At 60.3% G+C, this 16,581-nt stretch overlaps 2 protein-coding genes across 2 annotated transcripts in view; both read right to left on the bottom strand.

Moving 5' to 3' along the window:
• Window positions 1–2,368: 2,368 nt before the first annotated feature.
• Window positions 2,369–16,581, bottom strand: part of ASIC4 (acid sensing ion channel subunit family member 4) — a 29,376-nt gene continuing 15,163 nt past the window's right edge. The window contains exons 2-10 of the mRNA XM_071435091.1: window positions 7,337–7,481; window positions 7,041–7,168; window positions 6,791–6,950; window positions 6,335–6,391; window positions 6,087–6,240; window positions 5,600–5,691; window positions 5,209–5,288; window positions 4,786–4,890; window positions 2,369–4,513 (exon numbers count right to left, since the gene is read on the bottom strand). Coding sequence (XP_071291192.1) covers window positions 4,394–4,513; window positions 4,786–4,890; window positions 5,209–5,288; window positions 5,600–5,691; window positions 6,087–6,240; window positions 6,335–6,391; window positions 6,791–6,950; window positions 7,041–7,168; window positions 7,337–7,481 — 1,041 coding nt within the window. The 3' untranslated portion in view covers window positions 2,369–4,393. The remainder of the gene's footprint in view (window positions 4,514–4,785; window positions 4,891–5,208; window positions 5,289–5,599; window positions 5,692–6,086; window positions 6,241–6,334; window positions 6,392–6,790; window positions 6,951–7,040; window positions 7,169–7,336; window positions 7,482–16,581) is intronic.
• LOC139593758 (acid-sensing ion channel 2-like) lies at window positions 7,497–9,866 on the bottom strand. Its single transcript, XM_071435092.1, has one exon. The coding sequence runs from the start codon at window positions 8,568–8,570 to the stop codon at window positions 7,527–7,529; it is 1,044 nt and encodes a 347-aa protein (XP_071291193.1). The 5' UTR covers window positions 8,571–9,866; the 3' UTR covers window positions 7,497–7,526.

Genomic DNA, 16,581 nt, shown 5'->3' on the forward strand with positions numbered 1-16,581 from the left:
AGGGGCCAGGGGTGCCTGTCACACAGGAGCAGCTCTACTGACCACAGGCCAAGACCCAATTCCAGCAAACATTTTCTCCTGTCTTTAAGTGAAGGCAGAAGAAGCTGGTCTGCTTGAGGAGGAGCAGACAGGGAGGTACCAAGCTGTGCCTGCGTCCAATGCCTTGGATGTCCAACATACTGCTTAGCCCCTCTGAAGGGTGTGTGGGGCTTTGGTTAGGGGGTCTTCTGGCCAAGCTCAGGGAAATCAGAGCATTTCAATGAAGAGGGAAAGCTGTAGGTGCAGGCACAGCTGCTGTCAGCGTGTGCCTTCCTGCAGGGGTTTCCTTCCATGGGGTGTTGGCATATCTGGCTATGCCCAGGGATGTCCCCTCTGGGGACACACCACCCCAGCACTGGCAGAATGCAAGACCCTGAAGCTCTGGCACTGGGGGAAGAGGCAGGCAGCTTGCTTGGATTTTTATTTTAATTGCCTCCTTGGTTTTTCCAGCTGCCTCCTTGCCCACTGTCAGGAACTGAGTACTGGAAAGTGGATGCTGTGTGTCCCTTGCCTGGCCCGACTGCTTGGTACCACCAATCCATTTTTCCAGCAAGGGGGTCATGGGCAAATGATCAAAGAGCAAAGCAGTGAGCTCGGCATTTGCATGCCATACAGACATGCTGAGAGTCACTCCTTTCTCCAGGTGCTGCCTGTCACCATCAGCATCTCCATGCTTGGGGAGGAGGTGACAGCAGTGAGGCCACATGTCCCATTGCATTTCAGGGCTTACTTTCAAACCCTCTGCTCCCAAGCTGGAGGGTTTTTCTTTCATTGAAATGCAGCTTTTCTATGAGAACAGCTGTAATTACTGTTCGTGGCAGCGGAGGCATGTTGGAAAGTGCCCAGAGGAGATGCCTGCCCCATAGACAGAAGAGATCCTTGCTGCCTGCTCCATCCTGGTGCCTACTCCCTACTGCCACTCCTGCTGTGTCTTCTGGGGTTGTCACCTCTATGGTGACAGAAGCTGTCGCCAGTACAGCCGGTCCTGCTGTGATCAGGTACTTGGCATTTGTCCAGAGCACTGTGCTCATTAAAATTAAGGGCCTGTTTCACTGTAGTGGATCTCCTTCTAATTATGCCCCAGCTATTTCATGTGGTTCATTACAGGTGTTTCAAGCAGCGCTGTGCTGGGTGAGCCCCACGTGGCAGCATCTCCATCTCTGGGCAGGACTAAGTTCCTGCTGGCCCTTGAACAGGCACAGCATGGGAGGGGGCACCCAGGAGCCAAAGCACTGGGGTTTGTGGTTGACCCTGGGGTGCTAAACCTGGGTTGTCCCACTGGCCCTCCTCAGCCCAGTGCCATCTGTGCTGGGACATGAGGCATATCATAGGCAGGGAGTGGTGCTCGGTTCATGTCGTCTGCCTGTCCTGTTTGGAGAAGTGGAAGTGACAGGAGCTGTCACTTCCAGATAGCACCTGGAAGTCGTCAAATTAAAGAATAAAGGTGGTGAGAGCAATAGAGAAAAATACATGTCAAATCTTTGTTAGATCATCACTACAGGGCTCCTGGGAATGGTCCTGAGGCTGCTTTGTTGGCATAGAAGCTGGGATGGGCCATGCATGAAGTTCAGCCTTTCCTTCTGCCATGCTTCACTCCTGTGCATGGTGCTGGAGGAGCTGGAGGACATAATGAGGAACGACCTTGTGGGCCCACCACACAATCCCGCTCTCCTTACTCAGCTCCTGTGACACGTCTTCACAGTAGAACAGGAAGCACCATCAGCTCCCAGTTACTGTCTTGGTGCAGGTGAAATGATGGGGCATTGTGGAGGGGCAGATGGGTCAGAATCTGGTGGCAGGGACAGTCTCATCCCAAAGGGATCCAATCTTCTTACTTGATGATAACAAGATATGGAACATGTAGCTATTTCCCTGCTTTTCCCTTTAGCACCCAAGCTCAATGTTTTTTTCACAGGGCATGGTGTGATCTGTGGGATGTGGCCCTGTATCCCAGCTGCACCCAGTTAACTCAGGCTTCTTCAGCCCTCACTGCTTTAGAAGGAAACCTGTGGTATCTGGTACTGGCAGCCTTCTCCAAGAGGTCAGCTTCTGTTTCCTCCTGTGTCCCCTTTGTGCTGCAGGGTAGCTGGGGCAGATGGATAAAGTTTTGGAGAAGGCAGGAACTGGAAGAGCATTTCTGCCAGGGAAAGCCCCAGCAGGGCCCCCCCTTCCCCTCCACCCATCCTCTGTCACCCCTGTTTCAGTTTCACCTTGCACCCCTCGAACATGAGCACAAGACTGTGAAGTGTTCCCTGGGTCCCACCACCACCTCTCCTCTAGGATGGTGTCTCACCCATCTCTCTGCCCCATCAGCCCTCACAGGCATCTCTGGACCTACTTGTGCCTCTTTATTAGGGAGCATTTGTACATTTATAAAACAGTGACGCACATCTCACGTTCACCAGCACGAGGGCGGTTTGTGCTGGCCTTCCCACCATGGTGTCCGTGCCCACCCCACTCAGGGCCTGCTGCTCCCACTGGCAAGAAGGGGACACATCCTGCACCCCCTCCTTGTTGCAGGAGACCTTGGTGTAAGGCTGGCTGGCATGGCCGTGGCACATTCCTGGGATAACATGTGGCACCCCTGTGGGAACCCTCCTGCTTGCAGGTTGGCGCATGGGAACCCCATGGGGAGCTGGCACAGGGTGCTCTGGAGGGCTCCCTGGGGAGCATCAGTGTGGCTCGCCTGCTGGGAGGCTCGCTGTGTATCCCCCACACAGGGGAACGTGGAACACCACGCAGCTGGGTGCTTGCACCCACGGGAACATGCTTACACGTGGGTGCATACTTCAGGGGAGCTGTTGGACCATGCAGACCCAGAGCCAGGGCTGCTGTGCCCTGGTTCCTGCCCTGCACCTCCCATGTGTGGGGCCTTGAGGGCTGCAGGGATGATGGCTCCTCCTGCATCTATGGCTTTGGGCATGGCACAACATGGCCGTGATCCATCTGTGGGCACCAAGGATGGGGACCAAACCAGCAGGGCCAGAGGCTGCCTGGCTCAGCCCCAGCCTTCCCCAGAGGTCCCAAATTCCTGCCCTGGGGTCCCCCTCTGCCAAGTGTGTGTGTTGAGGGGGGCTTTGCCAGCTCGCCCCCCCTCCTGAGATATTTTGGGGCAGTTTGCCCTGCGCTGGTGTCTGCTGCTACAGTGGAGGGGGTGGAGGCAATGTAGAACAGGACAGGGGAAGTGCTGTGGGTCCTGCCGTGCGTCCTGCTGTGCGTCCTACCATCTCAGGGCAGGCAGGAGGACTGTGGGTGCCAGTTTTGGCCAAGGCTCCGGCCAGTGGGCTGGACTGTGGCTGTCTGGACAGGGCTGGGCACAGAGCACCCTCCTAACCATGTGCAGTCTGGGGGGAGGGACAGAGGATGCTCAGCACCTGGGGCTGGGAGCATGGCAAGGAGTACGTGCATGGTGCAAAAGAGCAGCGACAGGCAGGGGAGTGAGGGCAGGACCCACCACGCTGCCTGGGCTGTGCCGGGCAGCTACACCAAGGGATGAGCCACTCTGGGCAATAGCTGGGCAAGGAGAGGATGGGTTCACAACAGATTGGGGCAGGAGACGCGGGAGGCAGTAGGTTTGCAGTGCTGAAATGACGGGGGATTACTGGGGGCCAATACTGGAGTGGCAGGGGGAGTCACAGTGCAGGGGTCTGGCTGGGAACAGTGATGGAGGGGCTGCAGCCCTGAGAGACTGCATGAGGTTGGGCAAGGGTGGGCAGATGTTTAGGGGCCTGTCACAGTGGTGGTGGTAGTGCCAGGGGTCAGGGTGGTGCCATGCAGGTGTGGCTGCAGTTGGGGTGTCCCTGGGCTGGCCACGGGGGCCATGCTGCTCAGAGGGGTGCCCTGCAATGCTGCCCTGCCCTGCAGCAGGAAGGGGAGGAGGTGGTTCCTGGGCAGAAAGAAGCTGTTCCAGGCATGTCTCTCTCCTAAGGAAAACCATGCAGGGCAAAGACCACCACCCAGGAGGGGTCAGCAAGGGAGGGCTTGGAGGGGCTCACAGGAACCTCAGCTTACCCCCTTCATGCTCTGCAGCACCAGGGCCTCTCTAGCCCACACCTGCTGCTCCCCCAAACCCCCCTGGCATGCCCATCCCCCTCCACGCTGTGTGCTTGAAACTGGGCTGAGCCCACGTGCTAGGGGCAAGCAGAGGGGACAGGCAAAAGGGCCAGGGGGCTGCTCCAGTGCCGGTGCTGAGGCAGCTCCAGTGGCATCGCTGGGGGCGAACGGTGTGGCTGGTGCTGGCAGTGGGGTGGGGGAGGCAGGGGCCTGTGCCCACCGCACCCAGTGCCACAGTCCCTCTCCATGAGAACACTGGGGAGGGGGGTGACAGGGGGCTGCCCCCCAAACCCAATCTTGCCTAGCAGGCGAAGTCCTCGAAGACTCCCTGGTGAGGATAGTGGTGGCGGTGGTGGTGGTTGGGCAGGATGCCCGCATTGTAGGCGCCCTCCACGTGCCGACCCAGTGTCTCACAGGGGCTCTGTGGAGAAGGCAGTCAATAGGGTGGACACAGATTCCATGCATCCTGCCACCTCCCTAGTCCTCCCACCCATCACAGCCTGTCCACAGGAGCTCCCCAGGGGACACCCAGCTCCCTGCCCCCCTGGGACTGCCCTGACTCTGCAGCCTGAAGGCACCAAATGCAGAGCCACCCTCGATCTTGGGATGATGCCCCCTCCCTGTAGAGTGGGGACAGACAGTGGCCAGGCCCTGTCCTCACAGCCTCCAGGCAGCCCAGCCCTGCAGGGGTACCTGGTCCTTCATCTCTTCCAATCCCAGTGTGGCGATGCTGCCTGAGGGCTTCTTCAGAGGTGGCTTGGAGCGGCGCAGGACCCGGCTCACCTTATCTCGGATCACCTGGGTGCAGATGGGGGGTCAGACCTAGACCTGCGCACAGGTAGCACTCTGTGTGCGCACACCCCAGTCTACACAGAACTGCTGCCTGCTCCCCTTCTCACCCAGGGATAGTGGGACAGTACCTTGGCCCACCACCCTCCCTGTCCTCAGGTCACTGAGGAATGCAGGGGGACCCATTCTCCTCCCACTGCCTTCCTCTGGGTGTTCCCTAATTTGGGAGCTGCTATAGCCCTCTGGGGTGGCCACACATTTTATGCCCTCCCCAGGAAGCCTGTCTCTGTACCCACTGCTGAGACACATCCCTGAAGGATAACACACCTCATAGATGTAGTCCAGGATCTCCAAGATGGTGAGGATGCTGGCACCGATGAACAGGCCCATCTGCCCCCCAATGTCCCCTGTGGAGGAGGAGGGGAAGATGGTCACCAGGAGATGCTGTGCAGCCCACTGGAAGCCGGGGGCGGGCCAGCAGGGCAGTGCCAAGGCTGCCAGATGGTGGGGCACAGAGCAGCCATGGGGGCAGGGTCAGCAGGCCCAAGGGTGTGGGGGACATGCGGGATAGGGGACAGTCAGCAGTGTTCCACCCTTCAACCAGCCTGTGGCTGGCTGCTGCTCTGTGTGATTCCTTCCCCACCAGACCCTCATCCTCCCAGGGCTGGGACCCAGAGCTCCACGCCTTAGGGCCCCAGAGGAAGGTGAGGGGAGTCACCGAGAAGCCCAGCAAGGTCATAGGCTTTCTTCTGCTCAATGGCTTCATAGTTGAGCGCCTCAAAGAAGATGTCCAGCACCAGGAAGTTCTCCCTGTGGGGACACCATTGTGCTGAGCAAAAAGGGCTGGTCTGGACCCTCCTGCACCACTTCCCTCAAACCTCCAGTGTCACCCAGCCCTCCAGCTCTCAGGTGCTCCCAGATGCTCCCAGGGCCCTCGTGAATATTTGGGCTGGTGCAGTGGGGACATGGATGGGGCATGTCCCAGGCCAGGAGAGACAGTGGGGTGGGCAGGTGCTGGCAGAAGGGCTGGGAAGATTGGACAAGTTGGGAAGAAGCTCTAGTGAAAACACCTGTGCACAGAGGATGCTGCAGAAACCAAGTATGCCAGGACCCTCTCTCTGCATGCTGCCAGGAGTGGAGTGGAAGTTCCCCGGGTCCCCAGTCCCCTGCCTACCCCCTGGAATACCCCAGTGCTAGCAACTCACCGAATATAGGTCTCGTTCTTGTTGTACTTGCGGGCGAGGTAGCGCGCTGAGCCCTTGTTGGGGATGCGGACCATGGAGATCTCCTTGCCATAGCGTGTCAGGTTGCACGGTGTGGGGCAGCTGCAGCGCTCCTGGCTGTCCTCCACTGCTGCGTCTGGGGGCAGACACCCATTGGCACAGCCACAATCTCCAGCCCCTCCCTGGGGCGCTCGGCCGGCCCCTAGATGCCCACCCACTGCCGCACCTACCCAGCGTGTGGTCAGCACACTCGATGTACACATTAGGGGAGCAGATGGACTCATTGCCTGTGGAGAAGCAGGTGGTTGGGAGGGGGGGAGTCTGGCCAGATTCTGCCCCCCACTCTTAACTCACTCCCTCGGACGTAGTGCAGAGGGCAGAGTGCAGAGAGAATGGAGATGAGTGACCCTTGGGTGCAGGTTGGTTGGGGCAGATGTGGCCCAGGTACAAGGCAAACAGGGAAGGTGCTGACCTGTGGTGTAAGGAGGGTAGGACAGGGGCTGACCCAACATGTGGAGAGGATGGGGTGGTCCCTGGGTGGAGAGAGATGGGACCAGGGGAATCCTTGGGTACAGAGTGTTGGGGCAAAGGTGATCTTTGGGTGCAGACTGCAGGGAGTTGGAGCAACTCCAGCAGGACTGTTGGGGCAGTGGGGTGCCCCTAACACCATCATGCACACCCCTCACCTGGCATATGGACCATGCGGCAGTGGCAGCTCTGCACCACAGCCTCCTTCTCACACTGGAGGCGGCAGGCAGCGATGCTGTAGGTGTCATAGCCAGGCAGCAGCTGCTCCCCCTGCATGCTGGCCCGGCAGTTCCCCCACGGCTGTGGCAGGTAGGTGAGCTGTTTGGGTGAGAAGGGCATTGCTACAGGGCTGTGCTGGGCTGAGTGCCAGCAGGCACTTCCCCAGGGCTGTGGGGCATCCCGCCTTACCCGCTGCTCCTGGCAGGACACAAAGGTCTGGAAGCCAGGCGAGACACCAAAGCCCAGCTGATGGATATAGGGTGGCTCATCCTGGCTGTGGATCTGTACCCGGATGCCAGCTTCAAATGATGTCTCATCTGTGGGAGTACAGAGGTGCTGCATGCCTGCCTGCACTGACCCAGCACCTGCCCCCCTCTGATGCCCTGCTTTATCCATAATCCCCTCACAGGGTGCTCTGCCTGCCCAGCAACCCTGCATCCTAGCATCTATCACCTGTGCCCTGCCTGAGCCATAGCCCCACTTACTGGTCTCTCTCCAGATGGGCAGGTACTCTTCCTGCTGGATGTCCAGCATGATCTCCAGCCCGTTGCCCATGCCACCTTGGCGGGTCACACGTGGATTCCTCCGATCCCCATTGAAGGTGTAGCACTTACCATAGCGTGTGTAGACCTGGGGATGGAGAGAGCAGTGTTAAGGGAGCAGGCAGGGATCTGGTCAAGTATTCTGCAAGAAGGATGAGGTCCAGAAACTCCTTTTTGATTCCATAGAGGTGATGGAAGGAAGGTACAGTCTTTCATGACCTTTGGAAAGGCTCATCTCAGCCTGACTCCTGACTGTACCACTCCTCCACCCTTGCTGGAGTGGAGGTGAAGCATCATTCCCAGTACGCATGGGGCAGCCCAGCTGTCCTGCACCTTCCAGGAGGGAACTCACAGGAGTGAAGTGCTGGGGGCCACAGCGCTCTCCCTGAAAGCGACACTCCACCAGCATGTCCTCGATCTGGTGGCCCAGGCGGTGAAAGAAGCTCTGCATGGTGCGCTCGGAGCGGCGGGGTGGCAGAAAGCGCGAGTAGTTGGCCAGACGCGTCAGCCAGGCACGCTGGTCCTCCCCCAGCACGGCCAGCATCTCGGGCACCAGCGAGTGGTTCTCCCGGGCCAGCCCCAGCCACTCTCCCACCGAGTAGAGGTCGGGCTTGGTGAGGTGCAGGAAGCGTGCCCGGTTGGGGTTGCAGAGGGTGACAGCCGGGAAGCGGAGCTGGGGTGCCCAGGCGAGGCGTGCACGGGTGTGCACAGGGCGCGAGAGCAGGTGGTGCAGGCGGTCGGCGGTGCCGGTGGCCAGCAGCCCGGCGGAGGCCAGGAAGGCCAGGCTCCAGAGCAGGCGGCGCAGGCGGGACTGGGGCCGGGTACACATGTAGTGCAGCCCGGGGATCCGGGTGGCTCGCAGGATGCCGACAACGAGCTGGGGCGCGCTGCTGTCCTGGGGTCGTGTCAGAACTTCCCCGTCCTGGCAGCACGCAAGGGGCAGCGGCATGGCTGCATTCAGGGTGGCTCCTCTGGAAAGTGGGCTGCAGACTGCCCCTGAAGCTGCCCAGGGTCCCTGGTCCCTGCTCCCCTCCAGGGATCTTTCTCTCCTGGGAGGCTTTTGCTCTGCACCTTCCTGGAGATGAACAAGGCAGGCACCTTCCTGAGCTGCTTCAGTGATGGGTGAGGGGAGGGAGAGGAGGGGGTTGTTGCAAACACGCCTTTCCCCAACCTGCATTCGGGAATGGAAAATTCCTTCTCGAGCTGGGCTGGGACAGGGGTGTGTGTTGTCTTACCCCAGGCAAGCTGAACTGGCAGTTCCCAGTGTCCCAGCACGGTGGGCATCTCTGTCTGGATAGTAATGACCTGTCTCAGGCACACTGTGTGAACCCTGTGCCTAGGAATGTCATGCTTCAGCTCTTCCTCCTTGTCCCTTGCCATGCATTTCACTGTCACCACAAAATATTGCCTGGACCTCAAGGGTCCCCAGTTGTGTCTGGGGGCTGGGGACTCTGCCCCACAGAGACAGGACAGTGACAGCACTGGGAGGCCATCACCTGCTGCAGGTTCTGCTTGGGACCTTGTCTACCTTGTACCTTGGTCTCCCTGTCCCTGGAGCTGGGGTCCTCAGTGCATCTGGGCCAGGTGGGGCGGGAGAAGCAAGACTGTGGGTCAGGAGGAGTGGAACCATGGGGTGGGAGGCTGCATGACAACCCACCTGCACCTGGCGGGTGCTTTGAAGTGACGGCGAGGCTGTGATCAGAGCGCAGCAGTGGCGGGGATGGGGGGTGGGTGTCTGTACCCAGCTGTCAGCGTGGCTGGCAGCGCCCCGACAGCCTGTCAGGCGCCTTCAAAGCTCAGCACTGTACTCTCCTCAGCTTCTCATCTCCTGCTGCTGCTGCTTCCAGGCACCCACCTTTGGCACTCACCCAGCGTGGGCTGGCATGGAGAGGGGGTGTCACTCATCCTCCACAGCTCCAGGACAAGTCAGGGCTACTGGGCCCAGTGAAGGGCAGCATCAGGGCAGGAAAAGGCCAGTGGTGGCAGAAGAGATTGGAACAAAGGGAACTCCTGATGACCTCAGCAGTGACTCCCCAGCACCATCCCTGCCACAGGCCTTGATGCCTGAGCAACACGTAACTATAGCCATGATGGGGACACGGCCAGGATCCCATCTGGCAGCTTGGTTACAGGTGCTGGAGGACTTCAGGCTGGTCAGAAGCAGGACAGGCCCCGAGGGAGGCAAGCGGAGGCAGCGGGCAGCACCCAAGGGCGGCAGGGCCATGCAGGCCGTCCCTCCACAGGCCATGCCCGCCGTCCTTCCACAGGCGGTGCCCGCCGTCCTTCGCAGGCCGTGCCCGCTGTCCTCCACAGGCGGTGCCCGCCGTCCCTCGCAGGCCGTGCCCGCTGTCCCTCACAGGCCGTGCCCGCCGTCCCTCCACAGGCCGTGCCCGCTGTCCCTCGCAGGCCGCGCCCGCCGTCCTTCCACAGACGGTGCCCGCCGTCCCGTCCCTCGCAGGCCGCGCCCGCCGTCCCGTCCCGCACAGGCCGCGCCCGCGGCGCCGGGCGCTCGGCGGGCGCTGCCCGGCAGGGGGCAGCAGCGCCCCGCGCTCCGCTGCCCCGCGCCCCCGCCGCCCCCGGGCGCGGCCCGGCCCAGCCCCAGGGCAGCCCCTGAGCCGCGCCGGGCGGCTGCTTAGCTCTCCGGCTTCTGCTGCAGCCCCGCCACCGGCCAGTCCAGCACTGGGACCATCCCCGCCGCGGACTCCCCGCTCCCTGCATGCTCGGGACCCTGTGGGTCACCCCACATTACCCGCCCTGAGCTGTCCCCTCAGCGCTGTATCCCCGCAGCAGCGCCCGGACGCGGCTCAGCCCCTCTCTGTGGGGCGGCTGCAGCCGGCTCGGCTCTTTGAGATTTATCGCGGCTTTGAGCGCCGGCGGCTGCCTGCCTGATACCATCAGCCACGGCACACCAGGGCAGCTTCTATATTAGTTTTCTTTAAACGGAGAATAAGCTCCCCAGGCTGGAGAAAATGTCATTTCTGTGAACGCTTCCATCTCGTGTCAGTTCAGACATCTCCGGGCGGCATGGCAATCACCCTGGAGGGGGTGAGGGATGGGGATGGGATGCAGAGGCTGGGGCATATGGGGACAGAACTTAGGGACAGGGACCAGTGTTGGGCAGGATTGGAGGCCCAGGTCCAGCTGTGGCGGTGGCCGTGTTCCAGGCAGGTGGGCATGGCTGTCGGGGAGGGTGGGGAGCAGGGGTGCCCATGGTGTCCAGCTGAGTTACTCACTTGTCGGCTACTGGGGTGCCGAGGCCAGCTGTGAAATCACACTGGCGAGAGCACAGCGCAGTCCTGAAGGGCTTTGCCTTTCCAGCATGACAAATCCAATTAGATAACAGGGAGCGCGTGAGGAGGAGGAGGAGGAGGAAGAAGAGCAGAGGAGAGCCTGCCTGTACCAGGAACAGGATTTTCTTCCCGCAGCTGACCCAGAAAAATACCTTGCAGGACTGAAGCACACATGTCCAGCCAAGGATAGCAACTGAGATATGGGCCCTTGGGCACCTGGCTCTGCCTGCTGGGCACCCAAGCATGTTACGGTCTTAGGGCCAGAGATGCAGCATTCCTGTGTTACATGCCTGTCTCCTTGCACAGCCAGTGCATACCGGTATCCCCACGCCATGCTCTCATGCAGGGGAGACCCCATTAGGGAGGTAATTTCTTGACATGATTCCTCATTTTCCTCTCTCTCCCATGGAGACACGCTGACCTTGACAGAAATAGCTGCCTGTGCCTCGGCAGGCAGATCCCAGTCAGATACTGCTGGGGACCCCAGCATCTTCTTCCCCAACCCACACAGTTCTGGGGTTCCCCAAGTGCCCCCCATGCTCCCAAGACTTGCCTCCCAGCCCCCCTGCTGCAGGGAGCCTTTTGGGAGCAAGATGCTGACTGCCAGCATCCTCATCCTGGCTCATGCCAGCCCACCCATGAGCACTGGGGGCACGAGGACCAGCATCAGGCATTCCCAGTCCCCCATCCCCAGTGCTGCCAGCCCATTGTGCCAGCCTCGGGCTGATCCCAGCTCATGCAGGTATTTCCATGGCTTACACGGCTCCCCACGGTATTTAGCCTCTGGAAGACGACGTTAAACATTGCAGGCAGTGACAAATCCTGATTGCTCTGAGGAGACAAGAGGCCGCACTAAGCTTCCAGCCAAATGTTTTCATGCAAGGGGAACGAGCTGCAACATGTGTGGTGCCAGCGGGTCCTGCTGCTGTGTGCCTGGGCCACCCAGCCCTGTTCCCACATCCCCACTGGGACAGCCAGCCCTGTTCCCACATACCTGCAGGGGCATCCTGCCCTGCTCCCACATCCCCACTGGGACAGCCAGCCCTGTTCCCACATACCTGCAGGGGCATCCTGCCCTGCTCCCACATCCCCACTGGGACATGCAGCTGACGGGCAGGCCCTGGGCATGGGCACACCACACAGGAGCGATCACCCCAGCGTAGAAGCACCCCTGAGAACAGTCATCATTGGGGCATAATGGGGATGGGGACAGGAATGGGAGGACACCAGAGTGCTGCCCACCTGGACCTGGTGGGGATGCCAGCCCAGGGGTAACCTTGAGGGGCATGTCCAGGTACCTAAGCCCAGAGAGCAAATTATCATGAGCAAGGCTGTGGCACAAAGGAAAGCAGCCTCCAAAACTGGAAATGCTGTTTCCTGCATGTGTGCAGGCAGCTGGAGCACAGGGATGTTCCTGGACAGGAGACATGGCACAGGAGCCGGAGCCAAACTGGTATGACACTGGTAGAGCTGGGGCAATGGCACACCCACGCACCCTGCCTTCTGCTCTGCTCCTGCCCCACACTGTGGCCATCCCAGCTCTGCTGGAGCCCCTCCCCATGCCAGAGGCCCCCCCCGAGGCAGCCCCCATCCCCACCAGCCCACTCCCCCCGCACAGCACAGCCAGCCCCGCCTGGGTGCCCCGGGAGGGAAGCCGCAGCGCTGACGCCAGCATTACAACTGCCCGGGATATGAGATCCGCTTGGATTCAGCAATTTCAACTCATTTCAAGCCCGATTCTGCAGCAATTTTCTGAGCCAGTGGGATGTTTTTGCCACTGCAAACGTCCCTTCTCATGCATGGTCGCACCATTTCCTTTCCCCGCTCCCAGGAGGATTTGGGGAACCGTGCCAGTTTGGCTCGACCCCAGCTCTGGCAGTAGCACAACCATCTCCCACACTAGCAGCCCCTCAGTGCAGCCCCCTGCCCCACATGGAGCTGCTGGGATGCTTCCTGCAGGACAAACAGCCCTGCATATGGGGTCTGGGGCTGCTGCCTCCACGGGGCACCAGGCTCTGCATCCTCAGCCCAAACAGAGCAGGGCACCTTAGGCACAGCACACACAACTGATGGTTTAGGCTTCTTGTTTCCCCCATCCTGTGAAAGACTAAGCTCTGGAATATCTCCTGCGGCTCCCTGATCTACCTCCAAAGAAAGAAGGAAAACAGTGTGGGGCAAGGGGGCCAGAGGCTGCTGCAGGCATATCCCAGAAAGGCCAGGACCCCTCCTGCCACTGCAGCTGTGCCTCTCTCTGTGCTACAGGACAGCCCTTGCCAGCTAAGTCCCCTTGGCTAGGCCTGAGCCAGCAGTGGAGATGTGGGCGTGTGGGGCTGGCAGAGCCCCTTTCATGCCAAGCAGGCTCGCTGCTGGAATACCAATAGCTCAGCTGTGCTGCAGGCTGTGCTGCTGGCCAGCCAGAGCAGGGGGAGACACCCCAGCCACGGCACTGGGCAGGGCAAGCATGTCACAACCACCCTGCTGCATCAGGGACAGTGTGTAACCCATGTCCCCAGGAGCAGGTAGGATCCAGGCCAAGGCTTCCTGCTCCTAGTGGCTCCGGAGCATAGGGATGCAATGCAAGGCAGAGGGGTGCACCATGCACATGGGCAAGGACACCCTCCTGGAATATCTGCCCCAGTACTGCCAGTGGCTGTTAAAGCAGGGGGATGTTGTCACCATCCAGCTTTCAGGATCAGCACCTGTGACAGCATGCCCCAACTCGTGTGCCAGAGAAAGACCTTTCTCTGCAAACCATTGCCTCAGGAGTCCTGCCCTGGCCAAGCCAGAAGCTGGAGAGGGCTGTGTTGTTCATGCCACATGGAGCCAGGGTGGCTGTGACACAGAGGGGAGTAGCTGGGGACCCCAGCTCCTCATCTCTTGACTTCACTGCACAGGCATGGCAGCACACTGAGCACACATGACAGCCTGTTGTAGCAGAGAAAAGTGCCATCATGTGGTTGTACTTTCTACTCCTGCTGCTCCTGGGGGGAATTTGTCCCAGAATCTCACTCATTTCCAACCTAAATTTATTCACGGCCAGTTTTTACCATTTGTTCTCATGCCAGCATTGTCCCTTAGCTTAAATAGCTCTCTTTCCTCCCTTGTGTTTATTCCCTTGATGTATTTATAAACAGCAATCCTATCCCCTCGCAGTCTCCAGCCTGCCAGCCTTCACGTGCCAATTGCTTCTGGTTTCCTCTCCTGATTCCGCCTCTGCCTGCCTGCACAGCCTGGCTGCCCAGCACAGCATCAGGTCCAGCTCCTCAGCCCTGCCTGCCCAGAGCTCGCACACAGCTCTGCCCCTCATTCCACAGCAAGCAGCCATGGGGCAGCATCCCAAGCCGTTCGGGACTGCTGCCCCAGCTGGGGCTAGCCTGCTCCCTGCAGATCTCCTGGCAGCTTGTGCTTTCATACAGCTTGTTTTCATTGTAAGAATCCACCAAAAGCATCACCTGGGCAGGTGAAGGAGCCAACACCAAGGGAATTGCAGAAGATGAAGTGCCAGTGGCCAAGGCATGCTGCAGTGCAAGGCAGGGATATGAGGAGGAGGGCAGGCAAGAGCAGTGAAATGAGGGGGCAGGGGCTGGGGAAGTCCAGTTCATCCTGTTAGCAGCCAGAAAACCCCTCTGAGTTGCATAGCATGCTGCCCACCTACCCTGGTTTCTCCCTTAGTACGAGTGGGGTGCTGGAGCTGCAGAAGGTTTCTGCCCCATGTTTCTGCCTCCTGCTTCAGGAGGTGCTCAGGGTCCCCACGGGAAAGACTGCACCAAAGCTACACCCCCAAAAATGCCACAACGAGTTTGTCGAGCTGCCAAGACTTGGCAGCTTGGGTTTGGAGTGTGCTGAGCAGCAATCCTGCCATCCCTCTGTGCACCCTCCGGCGCTCTCCAGCCGGCTTCCCACCCTCAGACACCCCCGCGCCGGGCACGCTGCTCCTGGGCACACAGCACAGCACAGCACGCTAGGGATAAGCACTGGGATGGGCTGCAGCTCAGCCTCCCTGCTGCAAACCCAACAAAACACTCACATACACGGACAGCAATAATTATGGGTTTGGGTAGCGGGCTCCCCTTGGCAGTTGGAGGAGATCCAGCACCAGGCACGGTACTGTGCTGACACAGCTGGCCCATGCCACTTGTCCTCAGGACCAGAGAAAGATCCCCAGCCCTGTGGTTTCACAGAGATGTAGCGCTGAGCCCACACGTCTTGCAGGCTGGAGGAAGCAGGGAACATCAAGGATACCCAAAAGCGGGGTATGCAATGTCCCCGGGGCTCCTTTGTGGAGCTTAGGCAGCCTCTGTTCTTCGACTGTTGTCACCTCGCAGGAACCCCAGTGCCTCTGCATGGTGCTGGTTGGGTGCTGGTGGGTTTTGGCTGCAGATCCTGGGCACCCCCGGCCCTGTCTTGCTCTCCTTCGCATGCGGGGCCCTGCGGGGATGTGGCCCCGCATCCCCCCTTGGCTCCGCGGGCAGCGCATCCCCCGGGGACCGCTTCTCTTTGAAAGCAGCCGTACAGGGAGCTCTGCCGCCCGTCCCCAAAGGGTTAACAAGCAATTTCCTTTGCTGACAGCTCGGAGACCGTTCTCTATCGACTGCGGGAGAATAAGAGGGGAGAAGCAGCGAGATAAAAAGGCAGCAGAGCTGGCACCGCCTGCTTAATCCCAGCGTTTAATCTGCTGGGGCAGCGCAGGCAGCCTTATCTCGCCGTCCTTCTGCTGCTCCATCTCATTACTGCTCCCACGGCTGCCGGGAGATGGGGGAGCTGAGCCGAGGAGCGGGGCCCGGGGCAGGGATGCCGCCTGCCGCCCCGCTCAGCAGCCCCCGCTCCTGGCACCACCGCACCCCTCGGAGCCCGGCCGGAGCGGGGGGAGCACACGCGGGGATGGGCACTCAGCCTGCGCCCACGAAGCATGCTGCTCACGCCAGGCGCTGTCACACGGCCTCGGGAACACACTGCCGGTGTCACACACTCAGTCACACGTTTCCTGATCACTGAGCTTCGGTGGTCCAGCCAGCACGATGCCCAAGCCCCCATGGGCTCATGAAGGATGCAGGGCTCCATGGGACAGTGCATGTAGGGTCAGGACAGCAGCCAGGGCAGTGCCATCTTGTTCTGCATCTCCACTCTCACCCATCCAGGTATCCCCCTGCCGAGTCCCAGACCAGGCCTGCTCTTCCCACCAGGCTCACCATGGCCATTGTCCCTGGGACACACCGGCCTGGACCTGGCAGCTCCCGCCGCCTCAGGGCGGGTTAGGCGGGAGAGGAGGGGGTCCCTCCAGCCGTGGCATTTATCTGTAAATCCACAGCACTGACACGGTGAAGATGAAGCCTCTGCTCTTGCCGGGTTGTCACGGGGGTTATCCTCCTGCCTACGGATGGGTTTGCACTGATAAGATTTATTGTCACCCTGGCGGAGGTGCCAGCACCTCTCTGCCTGCTGCTCTCGCAAGGCTGTGCTGCCTGCCGGGGGGTGTTGTGAGGGGGATGAGCAGCACCTCAATGAGCAGTTGCCAGTAGAGTGGGTCCCCAAACAGAAGGAGAGCCAGACATGACCCTCTTCTCCCCACTGCTGGGGCTGATGGGCTCCCTGCCCACCTGTTGCAAGATGCCTCACACACACTCTGACCATTTCAGCAGGATGCAGGGGATACTGGTCCCTGAGCTGGACCATGCAGAGCAGAGGACACATCTGTGCTGCCATAGATTTGCTGACAGTGCTGGCATTGCAGGTCCTGTCACAGCTCGGCAGCTTTGCGGCGCTCCTGCACAGTGTGAGGTGACCGGGGCTCGTGGGGCTGCTGGGGCAGCCATGTGTGCAGCCACCACAGGCAATATGGCCTGGGTGGGGAGCAGGGGGCAGACTGCATCCTGCAGCCTGAATTCAGCACCAGAAACA

The sequence above is a fragment of the Agelaius tricolor genome, unplaced genomic scaffold (genome assembly GCF_023055355.1).
Source record: "Agelaius tricolor isolate 1412-34295 unplaced genomic scaffold, bAgeTri1.0.p SCAF_10, whole genome shotgun sequence".
NCBI classification, from domain to species: Eukaryota; Metazoa; Chordata; class Aves; order Passeriformes; family Icteridae; genus Agelaius; species Agelaius tricolor.